This window comes from Octopus bimaculoides, chromosome 2 (assembly GCF_046866305.1).
Source record: "Octopus bimaculoides isolate indiv1 chromosome 2, ASM4686630v1, whole genome shotgun sequence".
NCBI classification, from domain to species: Eukaryota; Metazoa; Mollusca; class Cephalopoda; order Octopoda; family Octopodidae; genus Octopus; species Octopus bimaculoides.
In genome coordinates, this window is record NC_142929.1 from 134,343,097 (window position 1) to 134,363,046 (window position 19,950).

The window sequence follows — 19,950 nt, forward strand, 5'->3', positions numbered from 1 at the left end:
TAAAAGTACACACAGATTTTATGACTGTTACATTAGTTTATTTATTTCTTTCTTATTTTATTTTCTTTCTTATTTTATTTTCTTTTTGTTTTTATTATACTTTTTTTTAAAAATTGATTTAAAATGAAACTATTGACGATCACACTTACAAACATAAACATATTTAATTCAGTCTATTCTAGAATTTAAAACTCCCCAAATGTTACTTTTGTCAAATATTACCCTGATGAGATTCTTACTTAAAATATATCTTAGAAGTTATACCTTTAATAATTTTATAACCAATACAATTCGGTACGCCTCTGTCTTGATCTTCAGCTGTCACTTTAGTGATGAGAGTTCCCTGTGAAATAAAAATAACTGAAGTGATTAAAGAACAAAAATAATTTCAAAATGTATGAAAAGACTATAACAGTGGTTTCCTTTGAGTTTTTGTGAAGGTGCAAAATGTTACAAAGGAAAAATAAAAAATTGTTAAATTCATGCCTTTCCTAAAATCAAAGCAGTATATCAGCAAAAAAGAGAGACTCAACCTTGTCATTCGGCCTGCAAGAAAGAACAACCTAATCACCTTCAAGTTTCTCACTAACATCTTATAAAAAAAATCAAATGGAAGGACACATTAGATAAACTAGTCCAAGTTATACTATTTCTGAAGTTATGATGGAATGGTCATGGCTTTGCTCATTGGTCTGTTGAACTGGAGATAACTGGAGGCTAAACCAAAAAAAAGCATCATTAGCAATATATGTGATTTTATATGGGTTTCTTTTCAATAGGGATAAAGATCCTAGGCTTTAAAAAGAGCAAAGAAGAATATTTTCATTAATATAAGTTTCGTTCAAATCAATGCTAATGTGCCAGTGTTTTCCTCAGCAAGTGCGCAGAGAGAGAACATTTTGAAATATTCCTGTGCTATGGGAAAATGAGTGACTATTTTATGCATCATATCCTTTTCCCATTATATGTAAGGGGTTGGAGGTCTAGGGCAATGGACAAGTGTGAGGGAAAGGGAACAGGAAGGAAGTAATACACAAAGGTAGAGAAATCCAGAGTCATTGAAGGTAAGAGAGGTGTGAATGGGCCATGCAAGTAGGTGAGAGAGTGAGGAAGATAAGGGCATTTGGGAGGCATAGAAACCGTAGTGAAGTTAGTGAGGGTAAAGGAGACAGTGAAGTGGCTTTATTCAAAGCATCTTTGTATGGAGCTTGTACAGCTGTCACAGGTCATTCACCTGGACCTTATTTCCTTAGTGATCAGTAAATTATTGAATATGGTACCTTATCAAATGCCTTCTCCATGTGAGAAAACACCAGGAATAGTTTACTCTTAACCAAATCTTTCTTCTGTAGTTGCCTCACTAGGAAGTTTGCATCACTGGAAGCATTTCCATGCATGAAGCCAAACTGTATTTTATCAATATATGATGTATCTTCATGTGTGTACGTGTGTGTGTGTGTGTGTGTGTGTGTGTGTGTGATGTATCTTCATGTGTATGTATGTGTGTGTGTACCCTTGTCCTGACATCACATGAAGATTGTAAATGATCAACACCATCATACAAGCCATGTAGTTGTTTCCAGTCTTTGGCAGAAATACATGTCTGGCCACAGGGAATATCACCTCACTTGGAAACAGGTGAAGGTTGGTATCAGGAAGGGTATCTGGCTGTAAAAAATCTACCTCCATAAATTTCATCCAACTGATGCAAGCATGGAAAAGCGAACATCAAATGATCGTGTGGGTATGTATACATAATATACAAACACACAGACATACATACAGAACAATTAAATACGCATATATAATTTAAAAAATTTTTTGTGATTATTTTTCACCAAAACTAACAATAAAAACTGAACTGGAAATGTAATGTATGACCTTCTTTGAATTTTCCTTGATTTTCTTAACAAAGCTGGAACTTGTAAATGCTGGTGGCATGTCTTGAACATCCTCAACTTGGATCCATACAGAAGCATTTCCTGTAAGGTTTCCATCCTGAAATTAAGTTTGAAATTATTTTATTTTATCTTCAATTCCTTGTAGAATATAATTTATGTACACAATATTACATTTCTATTTTATCTAACATTCATTTTAGTATGTTTCACATCTCAGGTGAGGAAACAAAGGATACTAAAATGAATGGTGATATGATAAACTGTACAACAGAGCAGTATGGAACAATGGATGCTAAAATAATAATGTGTATGAGTTGATTTAAATATATATTTACATATATATATTTCGCTTTTGGATTTGATTTGCAAGATTCTTTATGTGAGTTCGTGTGTTGAAGCATATTCTGTTGTGTTTGGGGAGAGTCATCCTCTTTTAGTGCCTTATAATTTAACACACTCACCGGTAAAATTTCCACTCATTTCTTTTTTATTTTTCTAAAATATTGAAAAGGTTGCAAGACGCAATGAAAATTTTATAAAAATAAAAAAAAGAAATAAGTAGAAATTTTACCAGTGAGTATGTTAAATTATAAGGCACCAAAAGAGAATGACTCTCCCCAGACACAACAGTACATATACATACATCCAGCCATAGAAACAATAGTCCTATGGCTTGTCAGATCCTGTCAAACTATTCAACCCATTCTTGGCATAAAAGTTGGATGTTAAATGATGGTGATAGTGATGATGATATATCCAAATACATACATACATATTTACACACTTCCTCTTTTACTCTCGGACTTATTCTGCCTGTAAGGTGTGTACATACTGGGACACTGCCATTGCGAATTGATAGCAAGGATTGCAAAAGTACAGCTCCCAAAATTACTGCAGAGCTTAATGACCATCTCGAGAACCCAATTTCCACAAAAACTGTTTCTCAGAAGGTGCACAAAGCCAGATTTTATGGGAGGTCTGCAATCAGAAAACCACTACTTTCAAGAAAACATTGCAAAGCATTCAGATTTGAGTAAAAACCTACAGAATTGGTCCCTTGAGCAGTGGAAGAATGTTATTTTCTTGGATGAGTCATCTTTACCTCATTTCCAACCACCAGCTGAGTATACATGTAGAGACAGACAAAAGAAGCATTTGACACAGACTGCCTTCTTCCAACTGTTAAACATTGAGGAGGATCTGTGATCATCTGGGGGTGGGGCTATATTTTGGAAATCTGCCAGTCAAATTGTTTCACTTCATGGCAGAATTAATAGCCAAGAGTAAGCATTTTATCTGACCAAATTTATCCTTATGGTTGCAAAACTGTTTCCGGAGGGAAACACAATCTTTCAGTATGATAATGCACCAATTCACACAGCTAAAGTTCTTACTGAATGGCATGAGAAACATTCTATTGAAGTTGAACATCTTATCTGGCCACCACAGTCTCCCTGATCTAAGTATTATTGAACATTTATGGTGCATTTTAGAAAAACAAGTAAGCAGTCGATATCCTCCACTATCATCACTTCAAAATCTGGAAACTGCTTTAGCTGAAGAATGGACAAAAATTCCTTTGGAAACAATTCAAACTTTGTATGAGTAAATACCTCATAGAATTCAAGCTGTAGTTACTACCAAAGGTGGTCCTACCCCATATTAAGATAAATTTGTTTGAAATTTTAAGGTGTTTCCATAATTTTGTCCAACCCCTGTAGATCTCTCAAGCTTTTTGGCAAAAATTTAGAGGGCAATGGACCTTTGAAACCTAAACAATGCACTATATGCTTCAAACTTTACATAGCAAAGGTTGAACATTTGGCATTGTGCACTAGTGGCCTTTACAGAGCCACTAGTGCACAATGTTTTCAATGCCAAAGTTCGGTGCAAGCCCTTTGTGGTTCTTCCAGATGTATATCTTTCTAATCTTCACTTCAAGGAAGTCAGTAGTTCATCTGCTGCATTGAGGCAAATATCATGGTGTATTAGCATTAGATTGCTTCAAGTTATGAGGTTAATTTCATTCTATGTGCTTACAATAATTAGAGCAGTATATAAGAGTAAGGTGGGTATTTCAGAAAATTTACTTATCAGTATATTATTTTCTTCAAAGCAGTTAAAAAGGTTGTTTTTTCCTGATCCATCATAGCAAATATCATACTAACACAAGAAATGAAAAGACATGCATTCATTGTGTGGAATAAAGTGATTTAGAAGCTGCCAACTGTCTAAATGTTGCAAGATCCTCCCATCACTTTTCTAACTGTGGCACTACTCAGTGCCGTAATCATCTGAGAGCAGAATCAGCACATATTTCATCCTCCTTTTGCTCTACTAGTTACCTCTTTCTTCCCATGGGACCACTTCTTTTTAAACTCCAGCTCTCATTCTCACTATCATCAGTATCATCAGTTATCTCTCTCACCCCTCTGATTTCCCTCATATTTAACAACTCTCTGATATCAGATATCTTTTCAACCCTTTTTCGAACACAAAGTTCAAATTGAATTGAAAGACTGGCAGAATGTTTCGATTGTATCAAAGAGGAAAAAAAAATATTCTTAATGTTCAGACGTAATAAGGACACCATAGTTCAACCAACAGGCTCAAAACATTATTGATAATTCTGAAAAAAATTAATGAGGGTCACCACCAAAGAACCATAGGTGTTGGAATGGATTATCAAAATCGTGGTCCACAAAGACATTTAATACAAGTCATATGTACTGAGGAGAGGCTGATTTATGTCAGCAAAGACACAGGAAAACCATTTGATCTATGCCAATTGGTTACTTAACAAGGTTAAAACCCTCACAAACATAGCATGCTTTGTCTTTCTTTGATGAGAAAAACTTCAGTATGTGCAGATCCTTCTGTTATTCATTGAGTGATGAACACTAAGTTTCTAGCAACTATGACAGTTTTAGGAGTGGTGAGAAATGAAAGTCATGTCATGCAACTTCACATCTTTCAACAAGGTATTAGAATTAATGCTGCTGGATACATTTGTTTGGCCTTGGATAGATGAAGCATGCAGTTAAAGGCCATACATGTTTCAACAAGACTCAGCACGTTCTCACAAAATCCAAGAATTAATGCCAGACAATCTTTACACTAATTTGACACCAAACTTGTGACATACACAATCACTAGATTTAAATCCCATTGATTACATTTGGGTTATTGTTGTAAGGGACACTAATCAATATCCTCAAAATATCACAGCTTCACTGAACACTGCCATTGTCCAGGTGATGTCCAAAAAAAAATGCCCATTAAGTGTAGATATGCCAAAAATCTGAGTCTAACATTGAAACAGTCATCAAAGCTGAAGGCAGGTCCATAGAATAATCTTATAAAAAAGCTTATTGAGAGAGAACATGTGCAGGAATTTTTATTAAAGTACATTTAGCTTTTGTTAGACTAGAGTTATTTATTGAATTACCCACCTACGTACATACATACCTACTTACAAATCTAAACCCCCCCACCATTCATACACATAAATATTTCTTTATTGCCCACAGAGGGCTAAACATAGAGGGGACAAACAAGGACAGACAAAGGGATTATGTCAATTACATCGACCCCAGTGCGTAACTGGTACTTATTTAATCGACCCTGAAAGGATGAAAGGCAAAGTCGACCTCGGCAGAATTTGAACTCAGAACTCAGAACGGCAGACGAAATACCGATAAGCATTTCACCCGACGCACTAATGATTCTGCCAGCTCGCCACCCTTACATATAAAGGCATCTCATTTACCTTTGAAACAATTGACTATGACACCTTCCTGTAAAATCTAATTAACCACACTTGTATCCTGAGCAGTTTTTAAGAATTTCAGCAGTAATTCCTAGAAAAAGTAGTCTTTGTATATGGAATATGCACAGGGGAAATAAACATGAAGGGCACAGAAGTAGCATAGAAGAAACAAGACTGTGATAGTTTGGTCATGTGATGGATATAGATGAAGACAGCTGTATAAAGAAGTGCCAATTACTTAAAATGGATGGAAATAGTAAAAGAAGGAAACCCAAGAAGATGTGGAATAAAGTAGCAAAGCCTGATCTCAAGATACTGAGCCTCACAGAACAGATGAGAAAGGACCAAGATGAACATCAGTTCATTGTATTCAAGAACTGTGTATCATGGTGAAAATGAAATGCTAAAAGCATTATGTCTGTATATGTTAGGCCCTGCAACCAATCTACCCACATCAAGCATTCCCTTACTTCTAATCTTTCTTGCATCCATTTTCCCCTCACTCTTCTATGACACTACGTAGTGCTATAATCATTTGAGAGCAGAATCAGCACATATTTCATCCTCCTTTTACTCTGTTAGTTACCTCCTTCTTCCCCTGGAACCACTTCTTTTTAAACTCCAGCCATCATTTTCATTATCATTCCTGTCAATGTGTAATTTCCACTGATCAACCCTTTTTCATTGCCATCAACTTTTTCTTCCCCACCTCTGATTTCCCTCATCTTTTTCAACCCCACTCATATCTGCTATTGATGACAGCCCCAAATCCCTAATCACTTCTGTCTACCCACTCACTTTAGCCTCTCTCATGCACCTCTGACCTCCATCTCTACGACTGTCACTTGCCTCCCATCCCCATCCAATTTCAAAATTTGCACATCTTATTACTTCTGTTTTGTCCACCTATTTCTGATACTGCTACTCTCCACACCTCCTATGCTGCTCCTTGTCACTCTTCCTTTCTGAGTCACTTCTATTTCTCTCACTCTCCCACTTCAATACTGATATTTACCATCAACCACACCTCCACCCTTGTTCATCACTCATTACAGCCAACTACAGCCCCATCCCTATCTGTCAATATTCTCTCATACTCTTATGAAATTACCCTTCTGATCCTCTTCTCTCCTGATCGACTACCTATTTTCTCCTTCATATTTACCTTCTTGTATCTTGAGAGTACACTCTGGCACTCATCCCCACCATCTTTATCTCCCAGCTACTATCCCTCACCCTCATGTAATATAGGGTAGCCATGTATCTCTTCTATAGCAAGATACCTCTGCTTGTCCCACTATCATACTTCTGCCTCCAATACCAGCCATAAAGTCACCTATCCATTTCTCAAATACATGTCCACTCAGTCGAGGAGACATTTTCTTTCTTTTCTTTTTTGTCTTGCAAGTTACTTTCAGCTTCACCATTGGTTGTGTTATAAAAAAAAAAGCACTCAATACACACTGTAAAGTGAGTGACACTAAGAAGGGCATCCAGCCATAGAAATTATGCCAAAGTTGACACTGGAACTTACTGTCAAACTGTCCAGCCTATATCAGTATATAAAATGAACATTAAATGATGATGATGATGACGATGACAACGATGACAACAATGATGATGATGATATATGTATGTTTGTATATGTATGTGTTTGTGTAAATGTATGGGAGTGAGTTCATATTTCCCTTTTTCTCGATATCTTTGCTGTCATCAGCAAAGCATGTCCAAACTATTTGTTGTTAAAGAAACTGCAAAATTATTTTCTTTGAAAATATGTGAGGGTTGAGCTTCTCATCGAAATTCATATACTTTTGGTGCATGCAGAAAGAATAAAGAGAAAGGAACTGATTTGTTTGACCAGACAGACATTGTTTAATGTCCTCTTACCATGCTGGCATGGGCTGGACAGTTTGACCGGAACTGGTGAGGCAGGAGCCTGTGCCATGCTTCTGTGTCTGTTTTGGCATGGTTTTTTATGGTTGTATGCCCTTCTTAACATCAATATTCCATTGAGTGGGCTGGTCCACAAAATTTCAACTTCAAACCATAAAATAGAAAACTTAAGAAGTTACTACAGATTTGGCATGTGTGTATGAATGTGTATATATATTATACCGTTACCATTTCATTTCAATAAGAATGGAAACCCAAGAAAAGATAATTTAAGTTTAAATACTTACAGATACTTGTACTGTATATTCAAAAAAGTTTCTTGTTTCGTAGTCCAGTGCTTTTACTACTGTGATGATACCTTTATATTCATCTTTAATTTTCATGTAGTCTTCAATTCCTTTTGAATTCTACAAGTAAAAAAAAATGTTTAAGTTTCATTATTTGTTTTTACTTATTTTTTTTACTTATTTGTTTAATAATGTGTATTTACTTGTTAATCATTATTAATATTTCAGTAGTCTTTTTTAATTTGCTTTCAAGGCACAATCAACTACAGTCCTAGTTTCCTAAATTACATGCAATGATTTGTTTAATATTTGTCTTACATTGCATTGAGTGTTCCATATAATATGTATGCGGTACAAAGTAGTAAGATTTCTGTATACTGCATGAGCGGGTGTGTGTGTGTGTGTGTAAGAGAGAGAGAGAGAGAGAGAGAGAGAGAGAGAGAAAGAGAAATGCATTTATTATGCATAACCAATGTCTGTCTGATCAAACAAATCTTTGTATCATCTGAAGGTTGCTGTTATTATGGGGATTGTTTCTGTTTTCAATCATAGCATTATACTTATAGACATCTCTTCTTGTATGTCTTCATACTTGGATAGTGATTTTTTTTGTTTTTCTTCTTTCTTGGGGTTATTTAACAATATCAGAGTGATTTAACTTAATGCCATTGCTTGTGTAAATCCATATGTACAGTCACTTTCACCTTCTGTAGAATCCTTTTGTAATGTATATTTGTACCACCCCTTTCATTCAATGATTTCACAATAATGACATAGTGTCAAATGTATGAAAGCTCCAACTGTCAAGCATGCACATATTCCCTTTTGCCATAGACTGAACTAATTATTTCTTTACAACTTCCACATATTTTACAGTTCCAAGTTTCATTACAAGTTTCTGCAGTTTCTGGTATGTTGCTTTGTCATTTTTGGCACGCAGTTTCAAATCACCCACAAAAGACAGATGGTTTGTAGGTTTTGCCATCTATTTTGTAGCCATTTTTTGTTGAGATCTAGTATTAGAGGTTTGAGTGCAATTCAAAATATAAAAAGAGACAAAGAATTACCCTGAAAAATACTACAGTTAATGCTTATGCTGCTGGAATTTATATTAATAGTTGTAGTGTATGACAAAGTTAGATGTGTATTCTATATAGACATATTGTATTTCAGGAGTTTGATATTAATGGGAAAATCCTCAGAACACCCAAAGTTTTCAAAATTCATGAATGGGGGACACTATCAAATGCATTTTTTAATAATAAATCCAAGCAGTTCTCAAACTTCTGTTCTTGTTATGATAGTTTGATTTGAAAGTTGGTCTTCACAGCTATAAGACCCACAGTGGCAACCTTTCTACTCAATAGGGACATGATGAATTTTGTTCATAAATTTATACATTGTTTCAGTCAAAATTGAGGTGAGCATTTTGTATGAAGTGGAGAAGCAGGTGATGGGATGATCATTTCTGAGAATATTTGTTTCTGTTGATTTTGGCAAGACATATGTTACAACTTGTACAAACCAATCAGGAGTTTATTCAGAGTTGTGCAAAATTTCATTATAAAATTTTAGCTGTATATCATGGGAAGTAGTTAGAAAAGATAACTGGAAGCTTGGCACTTTCTAATGACAAGAGATTTCCATTTGTTGGCTTTTTATAGTGCTAAGACAAGTTCTTCTATAGTTATGTCTTTCCAAGTCTACCTCTCTAAATTATTGACCATTTCTACTATGTTCTTTATCCATTCCTCATTCTCATTATGGGAATTTTCTGTACTCCATATTGTGTTCCAAAATTCATCAATCTCACGAATTGAAAGAGGTTCCTTTATCTGAATTGTCTGTATCTCAATTTCCATGTAAAAACGTCTTTTGCATCTAACATAAACAACTTTTGCCTGTAAAATTTCTTTCATTTACCAAATCTGATTCTTTGAGCTTTCAACTGTACTTTCTGTTTCAGGGTCTCTTTGGTTGATAGAGAATCATGTTTTGAAGTTGCTTTGTATTTCTTAATCACACTCCATCCTTATCTTGACTTGACAGATCTCCCAACACATATTTAATTCAAGATCAATATTTCTCCACTCATCATTTCAATTTTTTCTCAACTTTTATCTTCCTGGGCGGGATTTTTTTGTTTTTTGTGAGTGTTTTATCCTTTTTTGCCTTTTCATTGACACACATTTCCTTTCTGTTACCATTACTGTGGCATATATAACTTCATTCAGTTCTGATACATCAGGCTCCATCTTTTCAATTATTGCTTCAACTGCCTGATTTCCAATTCTTATGTGTCTTGGGATTGTTAGGATTGCTTGTCAGCTTTTGCAATGACTCTTTCATTCATACTATTGTTTTTTTACTTTTCCAAGTTCATTGAGAAATTTCTTGCTGGGGTTAGGGTTACATTTAGGGTTAGGGCTAGGATTAGGGTTAGGGTTCTATCCAATCTTAAAGCTCATGAGGGAAAAGTATCTTCATCCATATTGTTAAAATATCTTTCAACTTAAACTTGCTCTGTGATATTTCTGATATTTTCATTTTTTTTTTTTTTGTGCAATTTCTTCCATTGACAACTTGGTCACTAAGTTTTAAGGTTTCTTTACTGCCATGTATTCATATTCACCCTACCTTTGTGTTTATTTTCTCAAATCTTTCCAACTTTCCTCTTGATTTCATTTAATTCTGCATCTGTTAGTCATTTGTTTCTAAGAATGTCTCTTCTTATATTTGTAAGTTTGTGTTCATCCATGTTTGGTCTAATGTCTAGATTTCTTTCTCTCCATACCTTAAAAGAATTTACCATGTATTTTAATTCAGATGTTTTGCCCAATGAGCGATGGAATGTATATATCACTTCTTTATATGTTTCTCAGGTCCATTTGTAACATTCAGATCTTTGTCTTCCTAGTGTATCTGAACTTGAAAGGATTCAATTGAGATGAATCATAATCAGTGACTATTCAAGTCCATATTTGGAGAAGAACTTGTTTTAGATGCAAACTTTTTAACCCCAGGCTGATTCCTCCTTGCAGGATACAGCCCTTGTCGATTCAATTGACCACTGATCTGGTGTGTGTTTTCGTCTATAGACATTGCGAATTTTTTGTATTTTTTTGTTTAGTTATGCATTTTATCTGTTCCTATCAAAGGATAATTTTGTTGAAGATACCACATCTAGGACAATTATCAACCAAGACTAGTAAGCTCATCCTGCCCATGAGACACAGCTACTCAACGTATTCTTGTTGTTGCTGTTATTTGCCAAATGTTGATCCAACTGAGGGACCAGCTATCTGAATTGACAGTACCTTGGTAGATAAAACAATGAAGGATATGAAGACAGGGAAACCCCTCAGCCCCTCAGGAATCACTGCTGAAATGCTCAAAATATTTGACAGTGTAGGCTATAGTCTAGTCACCCACATAGTTAATCAGGTGATACACAAAGGAGTCATACGCAACAACTAGTGTAGCAGCACCATAGTCAACTGCTACAAAGGTAAAGGAAGAGGAATTTCAACCATGTTTCGTGGTTTGCTACCACAACAGCTACTTTATAGGATCCAGTTAGCTGACGACATCATCAGGAGGAACCACGTCCGGTTTCGGCCCCTACTCCTCTACCGTTTTGACGTGGCGGGGCCACCCCCTTTCGGAGGTGTCTTCAGCTCTGGTGTTGGGTGCATGTCTTCTTTCGCTGTTTGTGACTGTTCTAATTCAACTGTGGAATGTCCCTCGCTATGGTTATTTTCCAGGAGGTTTTGGCCACACGTCTTACGGTTCATCAACCCGCGTTGTTGAATTACTTTCTTCTGACATACCTTCCCTTGGTGGATTAGGATCCAGTTAGCTCAAGACATCATCAGGAGGAACCACGTCCGGTTTCGGCCCCTACTCCTCTACCATTTTGACGTGGCGGGGCCCCTCCTTTCGGAGGTGTCTTCAGCTCTGGTGTTGGGTGCATGTCTTCTTTCTTCTATTCCCTGGCCTCTTCGATGCAGCATCAACGAGTGTCAGCGTCCGACTGATCGTCGTGTCAAGTTCCCCTTTTTATATCTGCTGCTAGGCTCCAGCAGGCAGCCCCAGCTAGTTGTCACGTGACACTGTCTAAATTTCCTGCTGCTAGGGTCCAGTAGGCAGCACCAGCAAGTTGTCACATGACACTGTCTAAACTTCCTGCTGCTAGGCTCCAGCAAGTTGTCACATGACACTGTCTGAACTTTAACTGACAATGAAGGGCTCGAAGCCACTTCAGTGTCAGCCTGTCTCACCTAGACTTGTTATGACTTTCAAGCCATACACTTTAGATAGAAATAATTACAGAGGTATCAATCTGCTGGATCAAGTGATAAAAGCTACAGAGAGGGTTACAGCCCAACTAATTAAGGAGAGAGTTAGTTCAGATGAGATGCCAGGGAAAAGCACTGCTGGTGCCATATTTCTGGTGAGGCAGCTGCAGGAGAAATACTTAGCTAAAGATAAATCTTTGTACTTGGCTATTGTTGTCTTGGAGAAATCCTTTGACAGGGCCCCTGATCCCTTATCTTATGGTCAATGTGGAAACTAGGGATTGACAAGTGGTTGATGAGAGCTGTACAAACCATGTACAGGGATGTTATCAGTAAGAAGAGGTTTGGCAATGAGTATAGCGAAGAATTCAGGGTACAAGTAAGGGTTCACTTCAGTTCCTTCTTCTTCATCATAGTCCTCCAGGCGATAACAGAGGAATTCGAGACAGGTTGCCCCTATGAGCTCCTCTATACTGATAACATTGCTCTTATAGCTGAATCACTACCAGAACTAGAGAAAAAGTTTCAGGTGTGGAAGCAACGTCTAGAATTAAAGGGCCTTAGAGTTAACCCAGCAAAAACCAAAGTCTTAGTAAGTAGGAAGGTGGACAAATCACAAATTCCTTAAGGTAGATGGCTCTGCTCGATCTGTAGAAAAGGCATAAGTAGGAACTCCATAAGATATATCTGGTGTAAGTTATGGACACATAAGAGGTGCAACAATATCAGAGGAAAGTTAACAGGAAAGATAGTTTTTGTGTGTTGAAGGGACACAGGTACAACAAACATCAAAAACGTACAGAAAATAGATTCCATCAAATTCCAGGGGAGAAAACTAGAAGTAGTCGATAGCTTCTTTTACCTAGGCGACCAAATCAATAGCAAGGGTGAATGCTTTGAGAGCATGCCTGCTAGAATAAGAATAGGGCAAAATTCAGAGAGCTCCTACCTCTCCTGGTAACAAAGTACCTCTCACTCAGAGTGAAAGGCAGACTGTATGATACCTGTGTGTGAACAGCCATGCTATACAGCAAGGAAACATGGGCTGAGACTGCTAAGGACATGCATAGGCTTGAAAGAAATGAAGCTAGTATACTCCATTGGATGTGTAATGTCAGTGTGCGTGCACGACAGTGTAAGCACACATGAGAGAAAAGTTGGACATAAGAAGCATCAGGTGTGGTGTGCAAGAGAGACGACTGCACTGATACGGTCATGTGATGTATATGGATGAGGACAGTTGTGTGAAGAAATGTTGCACTCTAATGATGGGGGGAACCTGTGGAAGTGGTATACCCAGGAAGACTTCGGATGAGGCAGTGAATCATAATCTTCGAATGTTGAGCCTCACAGACACAATGACAAATGACCAAGATCTTTGGCGATATGCCATGCTTGAGAAGACCCAAGTGAAATCATAGTCATAGCTGATGCCAATGTCGTTTAAGTGGCCCATTAAAAGCACCCTTCATTCACTGGGCAATATGCTGTGCTTGTAAAGACCTGTTGGACTGAATGAAATCATAGTTGTGGCCAATACCAATGCCGTCTGACTGGCACCCATGCCAGTGACATATAAAAAGCAACATTCATGCTTTGGGCCTCATGGAGGCAGTGTCAGGTGACCAAGACCCTTGGCAATATACTGTGCTTGTGTTGACCTGTCAAGCTAATTGAGATCATAATCGTGACTGATACTGGTGTCAGGTCAATGGCACCCTTGCTGGTAGCATGTTAAAAGCACCCGCTACTCTCTCAGAGTGGTTGGCATTAGGAGAGGCATCCAGTAGTAGAAAACTTGCAAAATCAGATTGGAATCTAGTGCAGCCCCCCCACCCCCCAGCTCACCACTTTTCAGTCAAACTGTCCAATCCATGCCAGCATGGAAAACAGACGTTAAGCGATGATGATGATGATGAACAGTATATGCCAAAGTGATGCTGGGGTACAAATATGGAAAAAGCAATATACCCATCATGGCTACGCAGCTGATAAGGGTACACCAAACATATGCATCACAACCAATTGTGTGGAACATGGTGACCTCATTTCACAACAGACAGTATTTGGTCTTGCAGGTGAAGCTCAGTTAGAATTTTCTTCAGATCAATTAGCCCATCCCACTCAAAAGTTCCTGTATAAGGGTGGTCTAAGGATGACAAATAGAAACACCTTTGTTTCCAGGGGTGAATTATGGTTTTGATGCTCTCCCATTACTCCGCTTGTGATCAGAGATGCACATATTGTCAGCCACTATGGACATGCTCACCTAATTTAGATCAAACAACTGACAAGCAAATTTGAGGTATTGAGCAGAATATCTGCAGTCGTTATTATCATTATTATTATTATTATTATTATTATTATTATTATTATTATTATTATTGGAACCCTGCTAATGGATTTCAAAGAGGAAGGGCATGTGTTTGTGAGCTGTAAGTTTTTGTGCAATTTTTACAGATAATATTGTTGTATATGAAAATTGTTTACAACATTTCTGTGGCCAGGCCAACTGGGCTCTTGTTGAGCTGAGCAGTTAGGTGGGACTTTTCTGCTTTTAGGGCGAATTTTCAGTTTAAAATCTCTAATTTGTCATTTTTCGATTTTTAGAATTTGTAAAAATAGCCTTGGAGAAGAGTGTCTGCTCTTCCTTTCTTTTTAACTTCCTCCTTCTGTTGTTGGAAGACAGCCAAAAAAGTGTAAATATTAATTTTCTCTGCCCACTCCGCGCCTTAAAAGGCAGAGAGAGGGAAGACCAAAGTCTTGCTAGCATGTGCAACATTGAGGATCAGAAGGAAAAAGAAAAAAATAAATGTAAGAAGAGGAAAAGAGCAAGGAAGTTCAGGTAATGGATGCTACTAGAGTCGCAACACCTGTGAATCCAAGCGCTCCCACTACCACCACTAACTCTAAGACATTGAATACCCAACAACAACAGCAACGCAATGCATTAAACAGCCATGGTTTTGCTTCAATAGCAAAACCAAGCAATGAATTTATAGATATTCCTGTAGAACCTCTCACAGACTACAGAAACATTTTAAAAAGAAAAAGCGAAAGAAGCGTTTGATAAACACACCACCAAACATGCCATAGTGTACAAATGTATAGAAACTGCCACAAAGCAAGCAGTTGAAAAATGCTTGCAACACATTTGAAAAGACGTAACTTATCTGATGAGGAGTAAGAAATATGACACACTTGAAGTTAGATTTGCTACAGAAGGCATAGCAAAACAGCACTCAACAGCTCGACTGAGAAACAGTGAACTTGTTCTAGTTCCAACATACTTGGGACAGTGTGTCGCCAAGATAAAAATACTGGAGATACCACCAGAAATGAATGCTTGCTGAATTGTCATGGCTGTCCTTCTCAACTTGGAGGATAAAATCAGAATCATCCAAGTTGAGAAATAAGGAAAAAACAACTGGACTGGTCAGGAATTTCAAATAATGGTCCAAATAAACCAAGACGTTTTGAAACAAATTCCTGATCAACTCAGCCTTATAGTTGGCACTATGCTGAACGTCACTGTTGAGGGCAGAAGGCTAAGATGCTATCAATGTGGACAAAATAACCACCTGAAAGCCTTCTGCCCATGACTAAATCAGAAGGAGGCCACTACTCCCTTGATACAAGCACCACTCACACCACAACAACTGAAACAACCCCAACTACAGAAGCAACACCAACAAGAGAAGAAACCCCAAGAAAAGAAAGCAGAGAGGTCTCCAGCGAAAACACCAACAACAACAACAACTACACGAGAGACAAGAATGCCAACAAAAACAGAGGTGCTGACCACAATCACTACCACAGTAGCTACAAAACACCAACAAGACAGATCTTGCCAGAGGAACAAAAATCATCAGCAAATTTCAACTTCAGCAAAGGATATAAATATAAATTTGATATTTCTCCACAGAGCTGATTTCAAGTAGATCTTAAGAGCATATTTGACACTATCATGGAAAACATTAGAATAAATATTAAATCAAAATTAAACTCACCTGGCCAGCAGGCTGAAATTGAAACAAATAAACATTTATAAGAATAGTGAATAACAGAAATAATACAAAAGATGTTTTTTAAGATTATAAGATATTTTAAGACAATGAAACTCAGAGGTGTGCATTAAAGGAGTTGGTTTTCAGACAGTTATGAATATTATTTGCTGCAACATCTTACTTAATAAGACAAAACTAAATCTGTTATTACTTTATAAGGCCTAAATAAAATTGAAAGAAAACTTTGAGAAACCTTCATGACAGCTTTTGTAACATGTTGTTGCCATAAATTTGACAAGTAACCCAAAAGGTCTAGTTATCAATCAAAAAATTATACTAATAATAATTTCTTATATTGGCAAAATATAAGTGTTGGATGTAATGGCATGGGATGGTGGAGATGTGTGGTTGGTTAGTGTGCATGAATAATTATATTGTGAGCAAGTAAAATATAGAAGTGAGGAGGTAGCAGTGGGTGCAAGTGTGAGGGGTAAAAAGAAGGCAGGAGGAATGTGAATAGTTTGTGTAAGGGTATTGGTGTGATATGGTGTTGGTACAGAAGTGAGAGATGAAATGAGAAAAAATGGAAAAAGAAAAAGTAACAATTGTACAAGAAAGGAAATTATTTTTCTGCTTCAGTAAGAGAACAAAATTAGTGAGGTACAAGGAATGGCAAGAAAAAGTGATAGAAGTGTGTGCATGTGTCTAAATGTAAAGTATAAAGCAATTTTTGATCAATCATTCCAAAAGAAATTGTAATTCATCCCTGTATAAAGAGTGGATTCATGATTTTTAAGTTAATCTGATATATGACATGCACTAAACTCTTCACCCTTCAGTCTCTTTTGTGACTTTACAGCTAATTATATGTGTGCGTAGACACACACACACACACATGAACCATATACATAGATATCATCATCATCATTATTGAAAGTCTGTTTTCCATGCTGGCATGGGTTTGATAGTTTGACAGGAGCTGACAAGACCAGGAGCTGCACCAGGTTCCATTGTCTATTTTGACATGACTTCTATAGCTGTATGCCCTTCCCAATGCCAACCATATTACAGAGCATACTGGGTGCTTTTTACATGGTACCAGGACCAGTGCTTTTTACATGGCACTAGCACTGGGTTTTTTTACATGTCACTATCACCAACAGGGTCACCATGTACTTTGCAAGCCAAAACCCCTCAGCTGGGAGAAGCAGTATTCATTGGGTGAAGTTTTGTGCCATTTAAGTGATAAAAAGTATAGAGGGACAGAGATAGGTGTATCAAAATTTGGCCGAGCAAATTATTCCCATTCATTTTTGTAGTTCAAGGCTCCACACAGCAAATGTTCCATTGCTGTTTCTATAACATTATGTAGGTAAAAGCTAAATCTCTTTCAGGATTAAGTTCCATTGTATTTAAAATAGCCTGCTAACCAGAAGAGATTAACTCAGAACTGCAGACAACAAACAAAATCATCAGTTTACATCAGTAAATAACGCAACCCATGTCTCCGTGTCCATGGTAACTATCTACTGTTAAGTAGACTTAAACCATTGAGATCAACTTAGACTAGACACAAGCATGAAGCACTTCTTATGATTACATATCAGTTATGAAGGCTATGTATCAAGCAGTAACCTATAAACTTGGTCTCAGTAAATTGTATTAAGAATCATCTTGGGAAAGTGAAACTGCCTAGAATACAGATTGGGTTAATTCAGTTACTTTCATGTTAAAATACATTGAATGACTTGTGGGTTTAAAACAAAAAATAAAAGTTTCCTTACTATCAAAGAATATCTTAGAGTGGGATTTTCATCAGCATCAGAAGCTGTTATCTCCAAATTTGGTATTGTATGGTTTACCGTAAAATTCTGCAAAAAAAGCAAAATATTAAGAAAACATAATTGAGCAAAAATTTTTTTTTTTTTTTTCACTAGTTTCCATATTAATTCATTCTATGATAAAGATGACATATTTCAGAAAACAATTCCCTAGTACAAATGCCTTTGCTATGAAAGCAATACATATATAAACATTAGGTCAAAAAGAAGGTCCTGTAACATTTTTAACACAATCACTTCAGGGTACTTTTTCAATACTTATTGTTAAATAAACATTAACTTTTATACTTTATACGTTTTCATTCTCTCCTGTCTACTTTTCCAGAGCTAATAGACATTACTTTTCAGCCTGCTAAGCCCATGTACCTGACACTCCATTTTATTAACACCACTGGACCGCCTGTTTTTTCGTGCCCTCGGCACCTTGCACCTGACCATCTCAAAACGGCTAGGGCAGAGTTTGAGCACATGCTCCAACTTGGCCTGATACGCCCCTCCACCAGCCCTTGGGCATCTCCCCTTCATTTAGCGCGGAAAAGGGATACTGATTTTCGGTGGGGTGGGGGCAATGGGCGTCTTAATGCAGTAATCGTTCCTGACCGCTATCCAATCAGAAATCTTCAGGATTTTTCGGCGCATCTTCATGGCTGTACCATTTTTTCAAAAGTTGACCTTATACGCGCTAATCACCAAATACCGGTTAACCCAGCCGATGTTCTGAAAACTGTTATTACCACCCCTTTTAGGTGCTTCGAGTTTTTATACATGAGTTTCGGTTTGCGGAACGCTACTAGAACGTTCTAGCGTTTTATTGACGAAGTTATCCATTGATTTGATTTTGTGTTCGCTTATGTCGATGATATCCTCATCGCAAGCGACACACATAGGAATCATCTCCGGCACTTGTCTCGGCTTTTTCAGTGTCTTCGCGACTATGGTGTGCACATTAATCCAGACAAGTGTGTGTTCGGGCAATCTTCTCTTGATTTTCTCGGCCATCATATTGACTCGAGTGGCATCGAACCTCTCTCGTCTAAAGTCGATGCAATTCAGCGCATCGCACCTCCTACTTCTTTGCGCTAGCTAAGGCATTATCTAGGGATGGTCAATTTCTATAGACGTTTCGTTCCCGATTGTGCAGATCAGCTACTTCCTCTCACCAAGCTATTAAAGGACACCCCTAGAAAGGACGGTCAAGTTATCCTCTCCGCTGAGGCACTGACAGCTTTTGAGTCCATCAAGGAGTTAATTTCTGTTCCTTTGCTTGCACATCCCGTTCCTGGTGCTTCTCTCTCTTTAACTGTAGATGCATCGGACACTGCGATTCGCGCTGTGCTGCAACATGCAGTGGATGATCGTACTCGACCTCTGGTTTTCTTTTCTCACCAACAGCAACCAGCTGAGCAACGATACAGCACTTTTGATCGTGAGCTCCTAGTGGTCTATCTATTGGTTCGTCATTTCTAGCACCAACTCGAAGGTCGAGATTTTGTTATCTATACTGTTCACATGCCTCTTACGTTTGCCCTGTCATCTAAAACGGACAAACTCACTTCTTGCTTTCCGTCACTTGGATTTTATTTCACAATTTACCAGTAACATTCGTCATATACCTGGGAAAGAGAACGTTCCTGCTGACACTCCAAATGCCAACGGTCCAAGATTCAACGGCACATTCATGGACACTTTCTTCCTACGAAGGCCCGTTTTCGCCATGTCCACATTGATCTTGTTGGACCATGGCCTGTGAGTCGCGGGTTCTCTTATCTTTTAACCTGTGTCAATCGCTTCTCCCATTGGCCAGAAGCCATTCCAATAGCAGATATTTCTGCTGACTCTGTTTGTTGCTCGAGCTTTTGTTTCTAACTGGATTTCCGTTTCGGAGTTCCATCCAGATTAACTACTGGTCGTGGACGTCAGTTTGAAGCTTTTTTATTTCGTGAATTGTCAC

At 37.6% G+C, this 19,950-nt stretch overlaps 1 protein-coding gene across 5 annotated transcripts in view; it reads right to left on the reverse strand.

The window, feature by feature from the left end:
* The window catches only part of LOC106883464 (cadherin-87A), a 227,101-nt gene that overhangs the window by 126,616 nt on the left and 80,535 nt on the right, over positions 1 to 19,950 (reverse strand). For all 5 annotated transcript variants that reach the window (XM_089347729.1, XM_089347732.1, XM_089347728.1 and 2 more), the window contains 4 exons: positions 17,943 to 18,029; positions 7,854 to 7,973; positions 1,882 to 1,998; positions 265 to 343 (listed from right to left, as the gene is read on the reverse strand). In XM_089347729.1, coding sequence (XP_089203855.1) covers positions 265 to 343; positions 1,882 to 1,998; positions 7,854 to 7,973; positions 17,943 to 18,029 — 403 coding nt within the window. The remainder of the gene's footprint in view (positions 1 to 264; positions 344 to 1,881; positions 1,999 to 7,853; positions 7,974 to 17,942; positions 18,030 to 19,950) is intronic.